The sequence below is a fragment of the Phaethon aethereus genome (genome assembly GCF_964289735.1).
Source record: "Phaethon aethereus genome assembly, chromosome: 4".
In the NCBI taxonomy this organism is placed as follows: domain Eukaryota; kingdom Metazoa; phylum Chordata; class Aves; order Phaethontiformes; family Phaethontidae; genus Phaethon; species Phaethon aethereus.
In genome coordinates, this window is record NC_138578.1 from 56168846 (window position 1) to 56189723 (window position 20878).

General features: G+C 38.0%; 1 protein-coding gene across 1 annotated transcript in view; it reads left to right on the top strand.

The window, feature by feature from the left end:
• The window catches only part of CORIN (corin, serine peptidase), a 152355-nt gene that overhangs the window by 66824 nt on the left and 64653 nt on the right, over positions 1–20878 (top strand). The window contains exon 5 of the mRNA XM_081999432.1: positions 13789–13970. Coding sequence (XP_081855558.1) covers positions 13789–13970 — 182 coding nt within the window. The remainder of the gene's footprint in view (positions 1–13788; positions 13971–20878) is intronic.

The window sequence follows — 20878 nt, forward strand, 5'->3', positions numbered from 1 at the left end:
GAACCATAGTTAAAGTATTCTCCAAGAATTCATATGCTTTTCAGTTTTTGTTTAACCACTTTTAGTGCCCAGCTTATTAACAAATTACTTTTAAACCATCTGCAGTTAAAAACTAATGAGAATTCTGTTGGTGAGACATACTAACCTTTCATAAGGTTGTCTTTCCTGTGAGAAGTTATTGTTGCCCTGCTGGAGGCCATGGTGGTAAGCACCAGGCTGACCACTCACAGGGTGAGCAGGACAGGCAAATTAGAATCACAGGGTCATGCAGGTAGGAAGGGACCTCTGGAGCTCTTCTAGTCCACCCCCTTGCTCAGATCAGGGCCGCCAACTTTAAAAATGGATGGGATTGCTCAGGGCCATTTCCAGTTCCACAGCCTCTCTGGAGAACATATTCCAGACCACTGTTTCATGGTTGATTTTAAGTTGATATAATTTGGTAGGGCTGCTGAAAGAATCAGTCTTATTCTATTTCCCTGCTTGTTATTCCTCAGCTCAGCAGTGCCCTTTCCACTCCTGGCAGGAGTGTTTTTCCAGCTCCATGACATATTGAATCAGGAAGCTGATTCGAATTAAATTCGGAGTGACTGATCTGATTCATTGTGCAACAGCATCAAGTGTCATCCTGGCACAAAGAGGAAGGGAAGTGGGCAGAGGTTCAGAAGCCAGGCTGAGGAGGGGTAGGACAGTTTCTCTCTTTCGATGACATCTGCTCCTGCCAGCTTGAAGTGTTTGTGAAACAACTTTAATGTGAGAAAGCAGCATGACAATGGATTACAATGAATTTCTACTTGAGAGGAGCCTAGAGTGTAAATGAGTGATAGGTGTGTCTGTGATTCTTTAGGACTCCTGACAAGATGCACTCAAAAAGTTTTAATTTAGGCTGATTCTTGAGGTCTTCCTTTTGACAGTGCTCTGAATTGCACAGGGAAGCATGAGTTCTGGAAAGCTACCTGAAATTAAGGGTACCTGTCACAGTGATCTGTGGAAATGGGAGGCTGTCCTTTAGGCACAATGTTGTTTTGGGTGCTTTTATTATCCTGGTCATACAAATAGCCAGAGCAGCTATGCAGTGTGTGATTTACTCACTGTTGTTCAGAATTTCTGTAGTGCTGCTGTGGTTGAAGTAGCTTTGTGTTAATTAGAGGACTTCCATTTCACTGTGACAGCTTGTCTGTGCCAGGTGTGAATTTAGTTTGCCAACATCAAAACATCTTGTAACCTGGATTCTCCAGCATATTAGACATCTCAGCAAATGTCTCAGCTTATTTTTTGCAAGAGACGTTTCTATAGAGTAAACTAAATCAACAGTGTGTTCAGCATTTACATGATAAATATCAGGTAAGAATTTTCAGAAATTTGACTTCATTTAGGAGAAGTTTTGGCAGATGGTACAAGATTGTAAAAATAGCTCATAATTGTAGAAGTATTCTTAATAATATTTATTTAAACTGATTCCTGGCTGAACTATAGCTCTAATTAATTCATTTGCTACATCTCTCCTATTTTCACTGTCATGTTTGAATCAAGTGATGGGATCAGTAGGAGAAATCTGGAAGCGCTAGCTGCTTTCAACAGGACAGATCCTCTCAGCTGATGATGATCATCATACAAAACACATTAAATCATTTTGCTAGCTTTTCTTGTGGTAATAATTTCAATGCTATATTGCAAAATTTATGTAGTACTTTGCTAAGTATGTTAGAACAGAGAAAGTGCTTCTACTGTACAGGCTATACATTAGGCGTTTTTGATTGTTATGTTATTATAAGCTCAGCTGTGACATATGCATATGGTGCTGTCATATCCAGAAACTGACTGAAAGGTTAGAGTGGATTTCTGAATTTCTGTTTGTTGCTGATTCCAGACAGAAATGACTCCTTATTTTGGTCAAAATAATTTATCTGTTTTTTGTCTAGAAAATAAATGATTACACTGACTAAAAATTCTAACCTGCATTGTAGAGACTGTATGTGTCCACCCTTATGGGTATCAGCTGAGTTTGGCCACATTGTCTGAAGAGCATTGCTAGGCCTGAAAGAGATGTTAAACTCAACAGCAGCTGATGTGGAAGTATTCAACAGCAGTTTCTACCGACTTTATTCATTTCTGGGTGGGTAAGAGGAGTCTTTTTAATCTAATGGTATCTTTGGATTTGTTCCCAGTTCCACTTTCACTGTAATCAGGAATTTTTGTTTCCTTCCTCTGAACAACCTTCAGAGTTCTGAGCAATTTGTTAAGTATGGTACTCTTGGATATCAGTGATTTGTTCTAAGACTTTTGCAAGTGTAACTTTTTAGATGTCTCTTTTCTGTTGCCATCAGATATAGCAACTATTAAGGAATGGTCAATTTGTCCTGTAATTTTTAGAGAAAAAAATATAAGACATCTGTATGGACCCACAGAACAGATTCCAGTCCAATTTTTTCATCTTATTTGGTTCCGAGACTTTTGTGTTCTCATAGCCTCTAAACAGATTGCATGCTCTTCCATGTTGCAGGCAATCCATTCAGTATGTCCATCTTTTTCATTCTCATTGTATAAACCAGGCTTTTTTCAATCTTTTGGAAAAGGCATTTCTCTTCTGGCTGATCTGTAATTTCCAACCTCAAAACAGCAGATCCAATATTCATGAGCGTATCAGTGAGAATTGTCTTTCTGCACTAGCTGTAAATCCTTATACTCAGTCCCTGCAGGACAGATGAGTGGGCGTCTACCAGCAATTCAGACAATTAATAGTAGCCCTTAATCTCATGTAAACAGCTGGAACCATTCTTCAGTCTCCCACCTTGGGGGAGATGAGCTGCTGATGCCTTTTGCCAGGATCACCTCTGAGGCCTTTTTTCTCCTTTAAGATGTTAAGTGTTTCTCAGACTGTGGATCGCATGTAGTCCTTTTACAGATTAATTATGCATCTTTGTACTTATACACAGGAACCCGCTTCAAGAAAACAGTATGTGCATTTGAGCTAAAAACAAGGGGGGAAGTCAGAAACATGTGCAGCTAGCTCTGCATTCAGTACTACAAAGCATTGCAAGGAGTTGGGGCACCTTCCCTAAACGTTGCTATATGGATTCAATATGATTTTGTCAAGTTAAATAACCACAAAATCTAAAATAATCTTCCTTTTTTCTTCAGACTTTATTACTATGTAAAGAAGCAAATTTCAGATTTAAACCCATCTCTGGAGTCAAAATAGAAAAGAAAATGCAATCTTTCCAAATAACTTGCAAGATAAAGATGAAGGCTGAAAAATGAAAGACAAAAATACATATTTTCTTGATTATGTGAAATTGAAACCTTAACCAGCCCATTTATTTACAAGTCCACGAAAGTAATATTGAGATTTTTATGCGCTTGCCTCATATAGCTCTATTCAGTGACTGAACATGCTGCTCTGCATGTTGTGGTACTGTGAGGAGGTGCAGAGAAAGATTTCACAAGAACTATCACTCTCAAAAAACTGTAATGCTGAGTGTGGGTGTTTTCTCTACTGTTGAAACTTCCTTCTGTGGCATTTATATTCTCTGGAAGTCTTTATTGTTAAAAAAAATCCCCAAAAGTATTAATGACAATTAAAACTAACAATGGCTGCTGTGTCAGCTTGTCACTTGAACTTGTTTGATTTCAGGACTGTAGAAACACAAAGAGTATTCTTACAATTTGTGCGTGTTTCCTGGGTTTTTCAGTTTGTCCTTACCCTTCCTTCCCCCTGCCTCACTCCATCCCAGCAGTCTCTCACAATTGTATTACTGGTTCCTTTATTCTGCCTCAGACCTTAGATCTATCATTGTTCTTAGCCTGTGTGCTGTGAATGATACAGTGGATTACCCCTCAGTGCTCTATAGCAAGGCTGTAGTATATTTAGTATTTCCTCCACTAGCCATGCCAGTTTAAACTTTTCCTTAAACAGATTTCACTGAAAAAATAATCCAGCAAAATACCCTACAGTTTTAACTTGGCTCAATACCTGAATACGGCTTACTGTGTGGTCACTGAAACACTTATCCTGGAACAACGGAAGCGATGGAGTTAGGGAAAGAGCAGTAAAGAAAATGAGCAGTAGCTGACAATGTTCATCAGTCTGCCTTCAACCAGGTTGTCTGCTGAACTGCAAATGTGAACTTTAGCCAGAACAGGTGCAGTCAACAGTTGTGTGTTCTAAGAGTGAGCTTCGTGCTGTATTTTCAGCTCTGGCGTACCAACTTCATTTATAACCTTTTGCAAATCATTTACCTTCTGTTGTTTTAATCTGTAAAATTGCAGTAACGAATTTCTCAATAGGGCATTGCTGTGGCAGTGCTTTTACCAGTGGAGATACCAACATGAAGACACAAAGGAATGCCACAGAAAATAATGAGCACTAGATATATTATATAATTTACCAGGCTGCATGGAGAGTCCCTGCAGGATGGTTAGTTGTATATTTTATTTAATGCTTTTGTCAGCTTTAGCAATTGCTACCTTTCCCTTTCCTGACAGCTTATTCCTGCCTTGCCTGTATCCCTTTAGAGGGGACAATTCAGTTGTCAGATGAGAAAAAAGAATACCTTTTTTTTTGGTCACATTACTTTTCAGCTGAATCAGTTACTTGACCTGACTTACTATACAGCCTACAAACAGCTGTTATTGCAATACTGAAAGCAGCACAGAAACAGATATAGACATATGGGAACAAGAGCTGCATATGCTGCTGCTGCTTCCAGAAAAGACATATCAAAAGCCATACCCTCAGTGGCCTGGGCTACCCTTGAACAGTTGTTGTTTAGAAAAATCTGCTAAATTCTGCAGCAAGTGAAATAGTTGCCTAAAGGGTCTTCTCCTTACTGCTTCTTGTAGCATACTTTTTTGATAATTTCTAGTACTCAAAACAACCATTTAAGTGACTTACGGAGTCTACTTATGAGCCCCGTGCATAGTAATGTAATTGCAATGAATAGAAGTCAGTATTACAGAAGAGGTAATTTCTGAAAATAATTCATTAAAAATATAAAATGTCTTTATGTGAGTGATAAGGACTAGATCCATGTAGGATTGTTATCAGGCAATTTGAATTCCAATTTAAGTGAACTCTAGGTGATTGGCATGAAGAGGAAGTCAGATCATCTGCTGTCCAGCAGTGTATAGCCTCTTTAGAAGCTTAATATCAGTTAAAATCAGTTTTAGAGCATATACTGTATTGTATATATCTGCTTCAATGAATACTCAATATAAAACCCTTTTGATAAATAGCTTATCTGAAGATATGTTATGCAAATTAAAACCCCTTATTTATTCTCTTTACCCTTAACATACTTTTTAATAAACTATAAAGAATATTTTTATTTCCTTTGGTGCCATACGATTCTAATGTTGAATAGAATCTATGTTGATTTAGAATCTATGCAGCTGAAATAACTGAAGTATAACTTTTAAGTGTGGGGAAACCAACCACAGAGTTAAAAATAAGTCATATATCTGTTCTTTCATCAAACTCCATCTTCAGCAAGAGTTTTTTCCATGAATATCCTGAAGAGCACAATCTCACCCTAATATGTTATAACTGGCTTCTGTGCTTGCTGCTGGTGCCAAATAAATTATGGTAAGGTTGCCATAGACCTGCCAGTTTATTTTAAAAATGATTGGTCTCTAAGTAGCTGTAAATAAGACTAATCAAGTTGGAGATTTTTAATGATCTTTTCATCCTTCAGTAGATTAAGCCATATGTCCACTGTAAACATGATCATTATCCAGAAATATTTAATTTATGGAGCACACATGACTGAACATTGAAACTGGGCCAAATATTGCAATAATTGCTGGATAATCCTATGTTTTCTGGTTTGTCAGAGCTTCTCTAGAGACTGCAAATTCTGCTTGGCTTATTTAATCACTATGCAGTTGTCTCTTAGAAACTTAGTACTTTCTAAATTATTATTGTGCTGTGTATATATCTGTAATGGGTTGACTCTGGCTGGACACCGGGTGCCCAGCAAAGCCGCTCTATCACTCCCCTCCTCAACTGGACAGGGGAGAGAAAATATAACAAAAAGCTCATGGGTCGAGGTAAGGGCAGGGAGAGATCCTTCACCAATTACTGTCATGGACAAAACAGATTCGACTTGGGGAAATTAGTTTAATTTATTACCAATCAAATCAGAGTAGGAGAACGAGAAAATAAAAATTAAATCTTAAAACACCTTCCCCCTACCTCTCCCTTCTTCCCGGGCTCAACTTCACTCCTAATTTTCTCTACCTCCTCCCTCCCTAGCGGAACAGGGAGGTGGGGAATGGGGATTGTGGTCAGTTCAACACAAGGTGTTTCTACCACTCCTTCCTCCTCAGAGGGAAGACTCCTCACACTCTTCCTCTGCTCCAGTGTGGGGTCCCTCCCACAGGAGACAGTCGTCCACGAATTTCTCCAACATGAGTCCTTCCCAAGGGCTGCAGTTCTTCATGAGCTGCTCCAGCCTGTGTCCCTTTCACGGGGTGCAGTCCTTCAGGAACAGACTGCTCCAGCGTGGGTTCCCCATGGGATCACAAGTCCTGCCAGCAAACCTGCTCCAGCCTGGGCTCCTCTCTCCACAGGGCCACAGGTCCTGCCAGGACCCTGTTCCAGTGCAGGCTTGCCACAGGGTCACAGCCTCCTTTCAGCATCCACCTGCTTCGGCATGGGGTCCTCCCCGGGCTGCAGGTGGAGATCTGCTCCACCATGGAGCTCCATGGGCTGCAGGGGGACAGCCTGCCTCACCATGGTCTTCACCATGGGCTGCAGGGGAATCTCTGTTCTGGCACCTGGAGCACCTCCTACCTCTTCTTCTTCACTGACCTTGGTGGCTGCAGAGCTGTTCCTCTCACATGTTCTCACTCTCTCCAGCTGCAAATGCTGTATGCTGTTTTTTTCCCCTTTCTTAAATATGTTATCCCAGAGGCGCTACCACTGTTGCTGATGGGCTTGGCCTTGGCCAGTGGTGGGTCTGTCTTGGAGCCAGCCAGCATTGTCTCTGTTGGACAGAGGAGAAGCTTCTAGCACCTTCTCACAGAAGCCACCTCTGTACTCCTCTGCTACTAAAACCTTGCCATGCAAACACAACACAATAGCCAAACATTTACACTGCACTGTAATATTCAAATGGTGGACTGTATAAGCTAAACAAGTGAGGTGAACTTTTTATATATGTTATTTTTTCATATAGATATTTATATAGAATATCAATTTAATATGCAGGTGAATCTTCTGAAAAAAATTACTCGTCAACATTTTTAGAAACTTTTAAATTATTATGTGTAAATATAATTGCACATAGTTATATTTTAATATAATTTTTTACTATTATTTGTGAGATTTCCATTGAAATGAATGATCAGTATGTTGAAAGACCTTTGGAAAGAATGAACCATGTACTGAACTTTGCTATAGTTACATTTGAAGAAATTAGCATACTTATACTACTATTAATTGATGGTTATATGCCAGGCTATAGCTTCAGTGTGGTGTTTTGGAAGTTAGTGATTTAGCAGTGGGTCGAGGAAAACAGATCGTATTGAATACTTCACACTTTTATAAAACTTCATCTGAGAGTCCTCAAGAACTCTGCATTTTGTTTTGTTTTGTTTTTTTCAAATAGCAGTCACATTTGTACAAATCGTAAGAGCAGTATAAATTTGGTTAGCCATGGTAAACTCCAGTAGATTTCAGTCACAGACTTGTTAAATTCAAGTAATGTCCCTGCTATCACTTCTTTGGAAAAAAAAGTCAGCAGAATATACTGCCTTCAGATTACTATTTGTGATCATCAGGTATGCTCCACTGGACCAGTGGGAACAATTTACAGTTAATGAGGTAGAATCACTGCTCACATTTCTTTTCACTGTAATGTAATTTTGTAGAGTATTGTGTGTTTACCTAAAAAATAAACAAAATGTTAACTCTAAGCATATCAGTCTGAATAAATTAAATGGCTAGCATCCATGAATTGATCAAATCAATACTCCATTTTAGTTATGTGGCATCTTATTTCTTACAGATATTTTGGAACTCAAGTGTCTTCCATAGTAAGTAGTGGCTTTTCTTTTGGCATTTTCTGTATTAAGGAGCCTCTGTTAAATTAGTGGGTCTGCTCATGGGAATACCTCTCTCCACATGTGATTATACTAATACAACTTTTAGAAGTAGTAGATTAATTTTAAATGAAAAGCTAAAAAGCATCCAAAACCCTAAATTAAAGTGTCTGGAGACAGTTGCCTTGCCAAATCCCCTTTATTTAGGGAGTTACTCAGGCTCCAGTCAGGAGGCAGTGATGGCTACTGCAGAGGTCTTGTTGTGCTCTTTCTTTTTCTCCATATCAGATAGGTTCTGTAAAAAACCCAGAAGAATGTTTTAGAGCATCTTTATCTGAAGATCTATTACAGGTCAGATAGATAGTAAACTTTTAATTTGCCAGTACAATGTGCAGAACTAATAAGTGTCAGCTCTTCCTGTCATCAGGAGGGATCATTTGTTCTTGGTTTTGTACACAGCCAGATATGTGCTTTATGGTGCTGAAATTTTCTGCCTTTCAACACATCGCAATCTGGTGGTGAAAAGTACTATTTTAGAATACATCTGCTTCTTTCCAGGCAATAAGTAAGCTGCTAACTAGGAAGCTGCAAGAGACCATTTAAGAGATAAAGGTCCTTGTTTTTTTTCTGAGATAAGTTCAGTACTGCAGCATGTAAAGTGCATTATGCAAAAGTCCTTACCATTACCTGGAGAATATATCTCTTGATATCTATTTTGAAACAGTGGTTCCAACTACAGTGTGCAGTGAACTCAGTGACAACACTGGCAGCACACTTCTCTTGTTAGATACTAAGCAGAGAAAGGCAACCATACTGACTTCAGCATACTTATGCAAGTGAATATTTTGGTTTACACCAATTTCTTGATGTTACCACTAGTAGTCAGGCAGCTCTGGCACCTTTTTGCTCCTTGCTTGTGGAGTTTGTTGCTGTATCACAGGGTTGCTAATAGTACTGTGTTTTTCTCTGTTACTGTAAAATGAAACACTAAGTAAGGGAACTGTTGGGTACTGTGGACTTTTTCTGTTGAGGCCACTTACTTGCGCCTGAACATGGAGTTCTAGCCACGTTTTTGGGGTGGGCAGGTACAACCAAGAGTCAGACACAAAGAGAAAGATGACAGAATCTAAGTGGTGTACTAGGAAAAAGATCTTTTCTATGACATTATGAATGGTTATGAATGAAGGCAAATTGCATTTGCTAAAGCCCAAATGGTGCTGATGTAATTTAGATATAAACTGCAAAAAGTTGTGTTGAAAATTTAATCAGTGTAAGGGTACAGGAGAAAACATGTTAGATGTAGTATGTGGGACCTAAATGTGGCCTTGATGTGAAGACACAGAATGAAGTGCAGGTTGACAATCATCCCCAAGATGCAAACCTGAGTGACACATTGACTTATTTTTTGAAATAGCCCTTTGTTCCCTCTCGAACACTAAGGAGACTGTGTATCCTTACAGTTAAGAATATCAGTCATGCATTTATATTTTTGCAATAAATTAGCTATTTCAAATATGACAACTTTCATTAATAACTATACTTACTATAATCTACTTTAAGTAAAATGATGTTTAGAAATGTCTGTGTATGTGTATGTGTGTTTGTGTATTTATATGTATTTATTTCTGAAACTTCAAACAAAATATCAGAATACTGAATTGTTCTTGGCTAGGCATTTTTTTTTCTTCTGGGTAACTATTCTGTAATAGTTCTTCAGTTGTTTCCAAAGTCCAGTAACATCAAGAATTTGCAGTTTGCCCAACATTATCAAAAATTTCAGTATATGCAGTTCAACTTGCTTATTTTCTGTTAGTTTGTGACATTTCTTTCAGTTTTGTTCTCATTTTCTATGTGAATTTCCCTCAATATACCAAATTCAAATAGCTCAAACAGGAAATAATTTCATTTTACTGAAACTGTTCATTGTTATAATGATATTCTTTGTCTCTTCAGTGGAGCCAAAGTACATTGATACAGGGCTTTATCTAGTTATGTCTTGAAAACATGCAAGGATGGAGACCACATAATCTGTCTGGATAACCTGTTTCACTAACTGACTAATTTCATGTTGAAAAAGTTCTTTATATCCTGTCTGAACTTCTCTTGTTTCAGCTTATGCCAACCTCCAATCAGCTTGGTGGCCCTCCCCTGGATTTGCTGCTGTTTATCACTGTCTTTCCTGTATTGGAGCAGTCAAAACACAGTATTCACAAGCAGTCTAGCAAGTGCTGAGTAGAAGGGGACAATCCTTTCCAATTATATACTGACTGTGTGCTCATGTGATAGAGGCCAGGATATTTCTGGCCTGCTTTGCTGCCAGGGCACACTGCTAGCTTATGCCCAGCTTGCTGTCTACCAGGACCCCCAGGTCGTTTTTAGCAGGGCTGCTCCCCAGTCAGTCAGTATCTAGCCTGTATCACTACAGTGGGTTCTTTCTTCCCAAGTGCAGGACTCATCCTTGTAAAATTTCATAAAGTTCTTCTTGGCCTCTTCTTGCAGCCTGTCTAGGTCCTTCTGAATGGCAGTTCTACCGTCAAGTACATTGATTGCTTCCTACAATTTGGTGTCATCTGTAAACTTGGCAAGAGCACACTTTGTCACCTCTTCCCAGTCCTTGATAAAGATTTCAAACAGGACAGATCCCAGTACTACATATCTTGTTATTTTATCGTAACAGGCAGTCAGGCTGGTCAGCCATGATTTACCCTTAATGAATCTATGCTGACTGTTCCCTATCATCATCTTCCTGTGCCCAGAAATGTGTTCAAGGAAGACTCGCGCTGTGATTTTCCTTGGGACTATATCAGGCTGATGAGCTTGAAGTTACCTTGACCTTTTTGGCCTTTTTTTGAAAATGGATGTAACATTTGCCGCCTTCTAGTTGTGAGCAACCTCCCCTGATGTCCATGACCTTTCAGAGATGACAGAGACAGGCCTTGCAAGAGCACTGGACAGTTTGCTCAGCACCCTTAGATGCAGCCTCTTGGGTCCCATGGACTTGTATGGGTGAAGTTCTCTCAAGCATTTCTGAATGTGTCAGCTGTTTCTGTAAGAGAGCCATCCTTAGCAATTATGTGTATTTCTAGATCTCTGTACATGTTGTTACTTCCACTGAGAGTTGGTTGACATTTTCCACTTCAAGCAATTTTTTTTCCTTTCACAATATTGTGGCAAATATCTTCCAGGTCAATGTAATGTTTGTTTACCTGAAATTCACTTCAATCACATCACTTCCTTTATGGAATCTTTCTGAAATTTAATGGTTGTGATAAGAAAATCATGTATGGTAATGGTGGTAGCAGTTCATGATTATGATAAAGGATATAGTTGTTTAGGTACAAGTAACTCTCTGACTATCTTTATTTACAGTGCTCTTGAAAATCTCAGCAGATAACCTGGAAGCTATAGACAGTAAGGACAGTGGACAACTGTATTTCTACATTAGATAAGAAAATGAAGAAAAGACAAGGCATGCCTTCCCAGTCTTGGTGTTCACTGTTTAAAATATGTATGTAGTGTGGAATAAAATATTATATTATAAAATCAGAGGTATCATTAAGAATATAACACATACACATCAAGTTAACATGCTAATCATATTTTTAAATTGCATATTTTAGAAATTCATAATTCTTTTTTTCCTCAATGACAAAACATTGATTTCAAGCTAAATAAAAAAATACAATTTATGTCACATTTTGTAATAAAGCAAAGCCAGCAATGCATAATAATGCTTTCAAAAAATAACATTTTACTTGCAATTCAGAGCCAGAGATTTTCATTATATTCTTAGGAATAAGTGCCCCAGTTTTAATTATACCTGAGAAAACTTGAGCTGTTTTACATGTGAGAGATCTTTCCTGCCTAGAGTGTGTATGCAACTTCTGCTTTTGTGTTGCTGGTTCATAATTTATGAATGTATATTAGCTTCCCATTCTTCTGCTGCTAAATTTTTATAATATTTTAAGGAATGCTAAAAGCACTACAGTAAATTTGAGGAAGGAATCCACACATTGAGAAAATGTAGTGATGGGGCATTAGGTACTTACATGAGAGATCTTTCTTGCCATTTATATGTCTTCTTTCTGTTACCTCATCCAGAACGCTGACATAGTCTTCTGGCTAAGACCACTCAGATGTCTTGTCTTTCCTACTGTATATCCAGGCCTGTCGTCTTCCTAATTTTTGATGGTTATGACACACTCACTAGCTCTAGAGGTCAAGGAATACTATCATGCTGTCAAGTTGGAGTTTCAATATGTATTCAGTGTGAACAGGTTAGTGTTAGTAGATGCCACCATCTACCTGCGTTAGTGCTTCCGCTTTCCAGCAAGAGCTGGGTCTTTTTGACTTACCAGTCACATGGATGAGAAAAGTGTTTGTACAGGCAGGCAGTGTGTCTCATTTGGGCTGTGTTTTTGCTTGTGTGTGTGTACTTTCAGATGCAATTGCACCTGCTTACTGAAAGGCTTTCCTCCATTGTGCTCCAGTGATAGCTTATGTTAGTGTGTTTGACAGCTCTCTCAGGTAATGAAGTGCTCCCACAGATGGTGCTGATCTGTGCTGGGAAAGGCATTGAACAATTGTTCTTTATAGCTTAGACTAATGTTGACTGTGTTAGAGCTTTTCCTCTGTTCCACCAAAATGATTTTCAGATAAAAGTTTAGTGCAAGCTGGCAGTAAAGTAGAGAACTGTATGTGTGAATGTTCAGTTATTCCTTCCTGTGTGCATCACGCTGCAGTAGTCTATCCCAGATTACAGCTATGATGTATCAGCTAACTTGGTTGAGGTTTCTTTGAAATGTCTTGTCTTTTCAAATCTTGACTAACTTGGCTAGCGTTGTTTTACCTGTAATCTTATAACTTCACTTTCTTTATCCTTTTCCAGATCTACACTAAACACGTTAATAGATTTTCTAGATTTTTTGCTTGACTTTGTTGACTCTAATTATGTAGACCTGGAGACAGTTCATAGATATCTATTACACATAAAAGAAGAATAAATTAAAAATACATATGCAGGTATATATCTCAGAATAAGAAACATAGACAACTATGCTGCATTTAAACTTGTTATACTTTAAAAATTGCTGATTTATAGTGCTTTTCTTAAAAAAAAAAATATAATTCAAGTCATGTTGCTATGTATTGCATTTGATCTGACACTCAGTGTTCTTGACTGCTCAGGGGAAATAGTGTAAGAGCTCATAAATGCTACAAGGGGGTGATATAGTGCTCCACTGTGAGTTCCTACAGCTTATATCTGATGGTTGTTGGTTCTTTCCATAAGCAGATTCAGCACACTGAAGTCATCAGAAGGCTTACCCAGTCAAAAACATGAAAAGTTTTTTTCCAAGTTAATGATTTTTTTATAAGCTCATGAAAGTGTTTTTGAAAGGTCATGAAAGGTCTTTGTGGGGAAGAAGAAGAGGATGAAGTAAGCTTTCTCCTGTGTGGTGTCACTACACCATTATATTGGTTCAACTGTTGGTGAAATCTTGCTTCATCTTGCACAGAGGTGAACATAGAAACTGTTCTGAGCTTGATTTGGGCTTAAATTTAACCTGAAAGCCAGAGCTGATGTCACCTTCAATAAATAATGAAGATTTGGCAACTTTTGGTGTACCTCTGAAGAACGTGAAATTCTTCAAAAGTGTTTATTATTTCTTTTTTCTCTTTTTAAAAAGTTTTCACAGTCTACCAGAGTAATAATCCTTTGTATTTTTGTTCTCTGTCTCTTTTCTCCAGTCGAGGCCTCTTGCCCTGCAGGACGTTTTGTGAGGCAGCAAAAGAAGGCTGTGAACCAGTCCTGGGTATGGTAAATGCTTCTTGGCCAGAATTCCTCAAGTGCTCTCAATTCCAAAACAAAAGTGAAAATGACACCACTACAAGGGTATGCTTCTCACCACACCACGAAAAAGGAAAGCAATGTATGTTTCCGTTCTTAACTGTTACACTATGTTCATGATTTCCTATCTAAGAATGTATTTTTAATTGTGTAGGAAAAGGTCTGGGATGAAATTATGATTTCTGGTGCTGCTATTACGTTCCTTCACATTACTGTCATAAAGCCTGGTTGTCAGTTGGTTATAGTTTTGCTGTGATTTAATTGTTTAGGCTGAATTTTTTTCAGTCTTCTATTGATTTGAGGCTTTTTTTGTTTTGCATTGGAAAATTTGAGCTGTTTCAAGGAAAGAAGGTAAGAGAAAAGTAATATGCCCTTTAAAAATGTTCTGCTGACTTTTTCTTTGCTAAGCTCTAGTAAATACAGGATTATTATTTGGAGCAGGAACTTGATACACAGGCCAAATTTCAAGTATATCTCCTTTTTCCTTGCTGTAAAAATGAGCCCAGAACTGATTGAGAGGTAAACTTTTCAAAAATTGTGGTTTGTTTACATCCACTCATAGAATCATTTAGGTTGAAACAGACCCTTAAGATCATCCAGTTCAACCAGTGACACTGCTGAGTCCACCGCTAAACCATGTCCCTAAGCACCACATCTACACATCTTTTAAATACCTCCAGGGCTGGTGACTGAACTGCTTCCCTCGACAGCCTGTTCCAACGCTTGACAACCCTTTCGGTGAAGATATTTTTCCTAATATCCAATCTAAACCTCCTCTGGTGCAACTTGAGGCTGACTCCTCTTGTCCTATCCCTTGTTACCTGGGAAAAGAGACTGACACCCATCTCACCACAACCCCCTTTCAGGTAGTTGTAGAGAGCAATAAGGTCTCCCCTCAGCTTCCTCTTCTCCAGGCTAAACAACCTCAGTTCCCTCAGCCGCTCCTCATAAGACTTGTGCTCTAAACCCTTCACCGGCTTCATTGCCCTTCTCTGGACACGCTCCAGCACCTCAATGTCCTTCTTGTAGTGAGCGGCCCAGAACTGAACACAGTATTTGAGGTGCGGCCTCACCAGTGCCAAGTACAGGGGCACAATCACTTCCCTACTCCTGCTGGCTACACTATTTCTGATGCAAGCCAGGATGCTATTTGCCTTCTTGGCCACCTGGGCACACTGCCGGCTCATATTCAGTTTGCTGTTGACCACAACCCCCAGGTCCTTTTCTGCCAGGCAGCTTTCCAGACGGTCTCTAAATACAAGACATTTCCATCTCCTCAGAGCTGCTGCTCTGTTCTCTAGATCCAAATCTAGGTGAGATCAGACCTGCCATCTGAGGCTTTACTGTTGATATGCATCATCCCATGAGCCTAAATGACAGAGGCTTGTACGGTCCATCTGTAGGTTCTAACTTTGTTAATGACTTCTGGGTGATAATAAACAAGAAGAAATGTTATGATGAAAATTGTTTTTTAATTTTATTTAAAAAACCTAAGAAGTTATACAATCAAAACTACCTTAAAAGATCAGTGAGGTTTTGCAGTTTCTCTTTGAATGTATGTTAAGATTGTTTGCATGTCCTAGGTTATCTCCTTGCACTTTCTCGATGTGCATAATGATATAGCCTTAAATTATTGGACCAAGTCTTTTTACCAGTTGGATTGTCTCCATCTGTGAGAGCATGTTTTGAAGGGATCATGAAGTTCAGGAGGCTGTTTTCCATATCTACCTTCACCTGTGGGAAATTTGTAATGGCTGAGGTGGGGAAAAATTCAAAGAAGTATTGTGTCTTGTCGAAGGCGGTTGGATGCTTTCCAGGAAAATTGAACACTATCCACAAGTCTTTTGTAGGGTTCCTATGGGATTTTGTGCAAGTTGCTATAGTGGAAGACACTGGGAGCTGTGTTTTAACCATGTGATATAAATATATGCTAAATATGCTAAAAAATTATAAAACCTCTCCAAACGGGAACCATAAGCAAGTAATTATAAAGATGCATATTCCCTTTGTAGGGAATACAGGGATGTACAACAGGGATGTTGTAACAATATATGTGTTGATGCCCTTGGTGTATCATAGTGATGAACATCATAGGAATTAGGGGTACAATAATTTTGCCTTCATGGCAGGTTCAGATAACAAATAAGGTAAGAGGCTGTAGCATAAATACGTAAGTATGGTAAGGGATTGTACATTGAACAATGAGAGTAACTAGCAATGAGCAATGAGTGACTAGCATATCGTTGACCACTCTCATACTGGGCACAGAATGAGGTATAATTCTGGAAAAGCCACAGGATGTTAGAGACTTGGGCTTCATGCATGTGTGGTACACAGACTGAATACAAGGTATGATATAAATATGGCCATTAAATTTTGACAAATTATAGCTGGCCAAAGTGTTCAAAAGCCCCACCAAATCTAGATAGCTGAACTTTTAGATCAAGCCAGAAGAGATTGTTGACTTCTGAAATTTTCAAGTTTCAGAATGTCTTCTGGCTAAAATCATATATTTAATACTGCTAGAGAAGAAGTTTGTTAGAACAGTGCCTGGCTGATGATTCTCCCATAATCTGTATGGCAAGATTTGTATCTATCTGGTAGTGAACTGCATAAATTACAGAAAAGTACACAGTGGAAGCTTGCTATTTGTCACTAGGGGAAAATATCTAGAGCCAGTTGTGAGATCCACTGCCCCTACCTGGCAGACTGTGGATACCAGGCTGCTTATTGGCAATTCTGGAATCCTGTTGTATAAAACAAAAGGTATTTTTAATTAAATTTTTCATGAACTATTGTGCATGATGCTTGGATATGTATAGTTTCATGTAGAATGATAGACTATGAAGTATATTTTGAATTTTTTTTATTTAAAATAATGGTTCTAATGTGATTCCTCTATGGCTGAAAGAAGTGAAAGTCCAGGTTCACTAGGGTGTTTCTCCTACAGAAATAAATCATGCTGTAGTTGAGTGTTTCTTTCTGCAATTTGTATATTTGAAAGAATTTACTCTCTGAACACAGCAGAACCAAACACCAGGGGTCAGATTACTGTTCCAGTCCCTTTCTACCTAGTGCCCATCTCAAAGCGCTCTTCATGCTCTTCTCAGGGCTCAGTTCCTGGAAATTCCAAGAGCATGCCCTTGGCATATGGCTGCTTATGTCTCAACTTTGTGGTTTCTTTTGGGGACTAACGCCTCCAGATTACATGCAGTGAAACCCTCCCTGTCCACATATGCCTTGCATATAATTTGTTTTGTGTGATGATGTAACTCTCTTTTGGGGCTTTAGTTATTTCTTGTATTTAATAAAAATAAGGTCTGGCTGCTATACCTGCTTGTTTTAGCACAGTATCACCCAGTCCAGAGCAAAATTTTATTTTGATTATTTTTGTCTGATTGTGACTAAATACTATATATACTCCACATATTATGAATTTAAGATTATCACTCCTCCAAAAAATCCTTGAACCTCACATGCCTTTCCAAGCTTGGTTGAAGAATGTATGCTTGACTGATCTTCCAGTTAGAATCCAGACCATTTATCCTGGGAAAAATGACCATCTTTCCTGAAAAATGTTTATTAGTTAGAATTGGGATTATCTAGTAGATATATACTTATTCATGTGTCACTGCTGATATTTACCTCTTTATCTAGATTTTTCCTCTGCAGACATTGCAAATTGAGTGCCTGTTACCACTATGGAGAAGCTATTATGACATACATTCCTGATGTGACCACAGATGTACTGAATGTACTGGAAAATCTGAGCCATGTGCCATTATAGTAAAACCATCCGAGTGTACAGAAAATCACAGAGAAAAAAAGTGCATTTCTGTAGACAGGATTGCATCAGTCAGGTTGATACCCTTTCACACAAGTGACAAGTGAATATCCAGTAGGTGAGAAAATCAGCTACTCTGAAAAGTTTTAGGAATCCAGCTGTTGAGATTTAAGATCGATGGTTTCACAGTTCTAATGAGTTTTAAGCATGTAAGGGAGTGATGGAGAAGCATCATCAGTCATTCATTCTACATGAATCCAGTAATGCATTCTGTGGGGGAGAAATCTCAGAAACTTTCCTGGGGGCTGCTATACATATCCCTACTCACAGAAATATTCCAGTTCTGTTTTTCTTTCTTGCAACAGTCACTATGTTTTTCTGTTATTTTATTTGCTTTGACCAGCCAAAATAGCTGATGCTGTTAAAACTGGAGAAAAAAAGACACAGTAGCTTGAATGAGAAATAAAGCAACAAAATGAGCTGGCTTACATTAACACGGAGCTCTCACAAGAGCCCTGAAATTATTTTTCAGTTAATTTGAATGGTTAAAAGCTTTCAAAAACAGCAGTGAATATGATGCTTCTGCTCTTTATACAGCAAAACTGTGTAAGCGACAATATGAAACTGTCAGACAATATTCACTTTTGTATTATTACTAAAGAGGCATTAGGAATGTCTGTTTCTGTTAAAAAATGATGCACAGGAGGCCTGACCTGCACTTCATAGCCATGAGATCTCTAAGCAGTAATATTATTTAAGTTAGATAAAAGACATAGTACATTAAAATTTAAACAGACTATAAATTCTATTGCATTATTTTGCATATAATTGATACTGTTTGTTCTTAAAGGTACAAAAAGTATATGACAAAAGCCAGTGAGACTTTTTTTTCCAGTGAGAAACAGTTTTTAAATAGCTATCAGTTGTGCGAAATTAAGAAAATACTTTTAATATCATTTTTTCCAAGAGCAAATTCTGTGATTCTGTGAAATTTACATTTTTGTCTTAGATTTTATCTCTCCACAGAATTTTTTGGCAATGTTTCAAGCAGTGAAAGTTAAATATATGAAAGTACATTTTCTTCAGGTACCTTTTATTGCAAATCCTCCTGTGATCACAATTTCATTCCTGAGTGAATGGACTTCATTGGAGTGAATATTACGGATTTTAGTCCTGACTCAGATTTAATGGAAACTGACTTTTTTTCCTTTAAGTTAGTTTCTTAAAAAATATTGCTGCTGTTTTCTTTCATTTGTTTTTTTTTGTTTTGTTTTTCCTGAACAATATAAGAAAGGAACTTTACATGCTGTAATGGTTTCTGGGTATTCTAATAATTCCTATATACTATGAATGCATATGTCTTCCTATTAGTAGTTAAATTTTAAGTCTGTAGAAAGGAATGAATAGAAAAAAGGAATCATGAAAAGGGATGAAAGTTAGTAAGTAAGTGTGTGTATAAGAAACACATGATGTTATAAATAGCATTAAATTATAAGTAAGACAGAACTTTTCTGTTCTGTAAGATAAATAAATCTTTGTGAACTTTTTACTCACTGGTTATTGCAGTGGTTTTTCAGTTGGATGCAGTCTTTTAATTATTTTTTTCTGGTTAGAAAAGTTATAGTAGTTGGTAAGCGGGGAAAACCATTGCTGATAGCCAGGATAATCTTCCTTGGCAAAAACATAGAAATTAATTATTGTACATGTTGATAAATGCCCTGCAATGTTCAAGGACATGAAAGGGCTAAATGCATGTATAATTGGAGTGAGCTCTTTCTGCTGTTTAAGATGCCACCACAGGAGCTCTTAGCCTGTTTTAAGCTGGATAAGAAGCATTTAATTGGAGCACCACATTAAGAATATTAACAATAGTCATAAACAGTTAAAGTATAACATTTTGAGATACTGTAAAAACAAATAGTTAATAGATGTATTAACACCACAACTATATACTTCAGCTGTACTTCTCTCTTATAATAGCATTGCTTTTACCCAAGTTTAGATTTAAGTTTTGAAGTAACTCAACTGAACAGTTCAAACTTTCTTCTAGTGGCTGTCATCATATGTTATCTTGTCCTGCACAAGCTGCAATAGTGCAAATAATACAGAAAAAAATCAAGAAAATTAATATAATGTATACAAGGAAACTACTCATTTTCTTAACCTAATATGCTTAACTAATGCAGATCTGCTTTTGTTTTGTTCCCAGAATAAAACACCAATAAAAATTGTTCTGATACTCTTTTTTTAATGTGGTGCCCAGTTTATCTTCCCAGATTTTTCACACTGATATTTGTTTAGAGAATTGTCTTTGAGGAATACCTTTGAGCAGAGATTCAAAGGCATTATCTGGTTACAATCAGGTATTTATTTTTCTGTTAGCAATGTGAAGCTAACTATAGACATCCAATACAGAATTTATCTGAGAAAAAGCTTTTAAAATCAGGAAGACATTATCCTTCTTTTGTGCCCTTGCATTCACTTAATGCAGTGAAGAGAGAGATGCTCTGTGTAAGTGTAACATTGATACTGACCAGCTGCAAAAACAGCAATAGTAGAATCATTTTTTGAGGGAGACAAAATGTTTTTCAGGATTATGGTGGTGTTTTATGTGAGGAAACATTCACAGTTGAAAAAACTATTTCCCCCAGGCACTCCTCCTTTACTTCTGTTGACTCTGTATTATATTTTATTATGTCCTTCGGTTTTGTTTTTTCTTCCATTCTGTCTCCCTCACTGTTTATCTCTGCCTGCCTTCCTGTTCTTTGCCTGTTTCTTTTCCAGCTTGGAGTTTCTTATGTGGCCTTTTTAGGCCACTTCACTTGAGTGGAAAAGAAAGGTCTTTTGTGTTTTTCTCCCACAGGTTTTTGCATTGTAAGGAAATAGAGAAATGGACCGTTTCTTGGCGGGAAGGAGTTGCCAACTTTCCTAATTCTGTGATCATGATCCTAGCATCAAAACTTTCTAGAATTGACAGGTACAAGATACATACACTGCACTGCAGTGTATATAGGTTATAGGGAGCAGGGATGAAAATTTGCAGGCAAGAGAATACGGGGATTCCTCTGTGACCCACTGTGCTATTGTGACTGTACTGAGTCAGACGAAAAGTCCATCTATCTTGTAATGCTGACTCCAAAAGCTGCCAAAATCAGATGCACAGAGAAGAATAGGAGAACAGGGCAAGACTATGTGGCAATACTTTT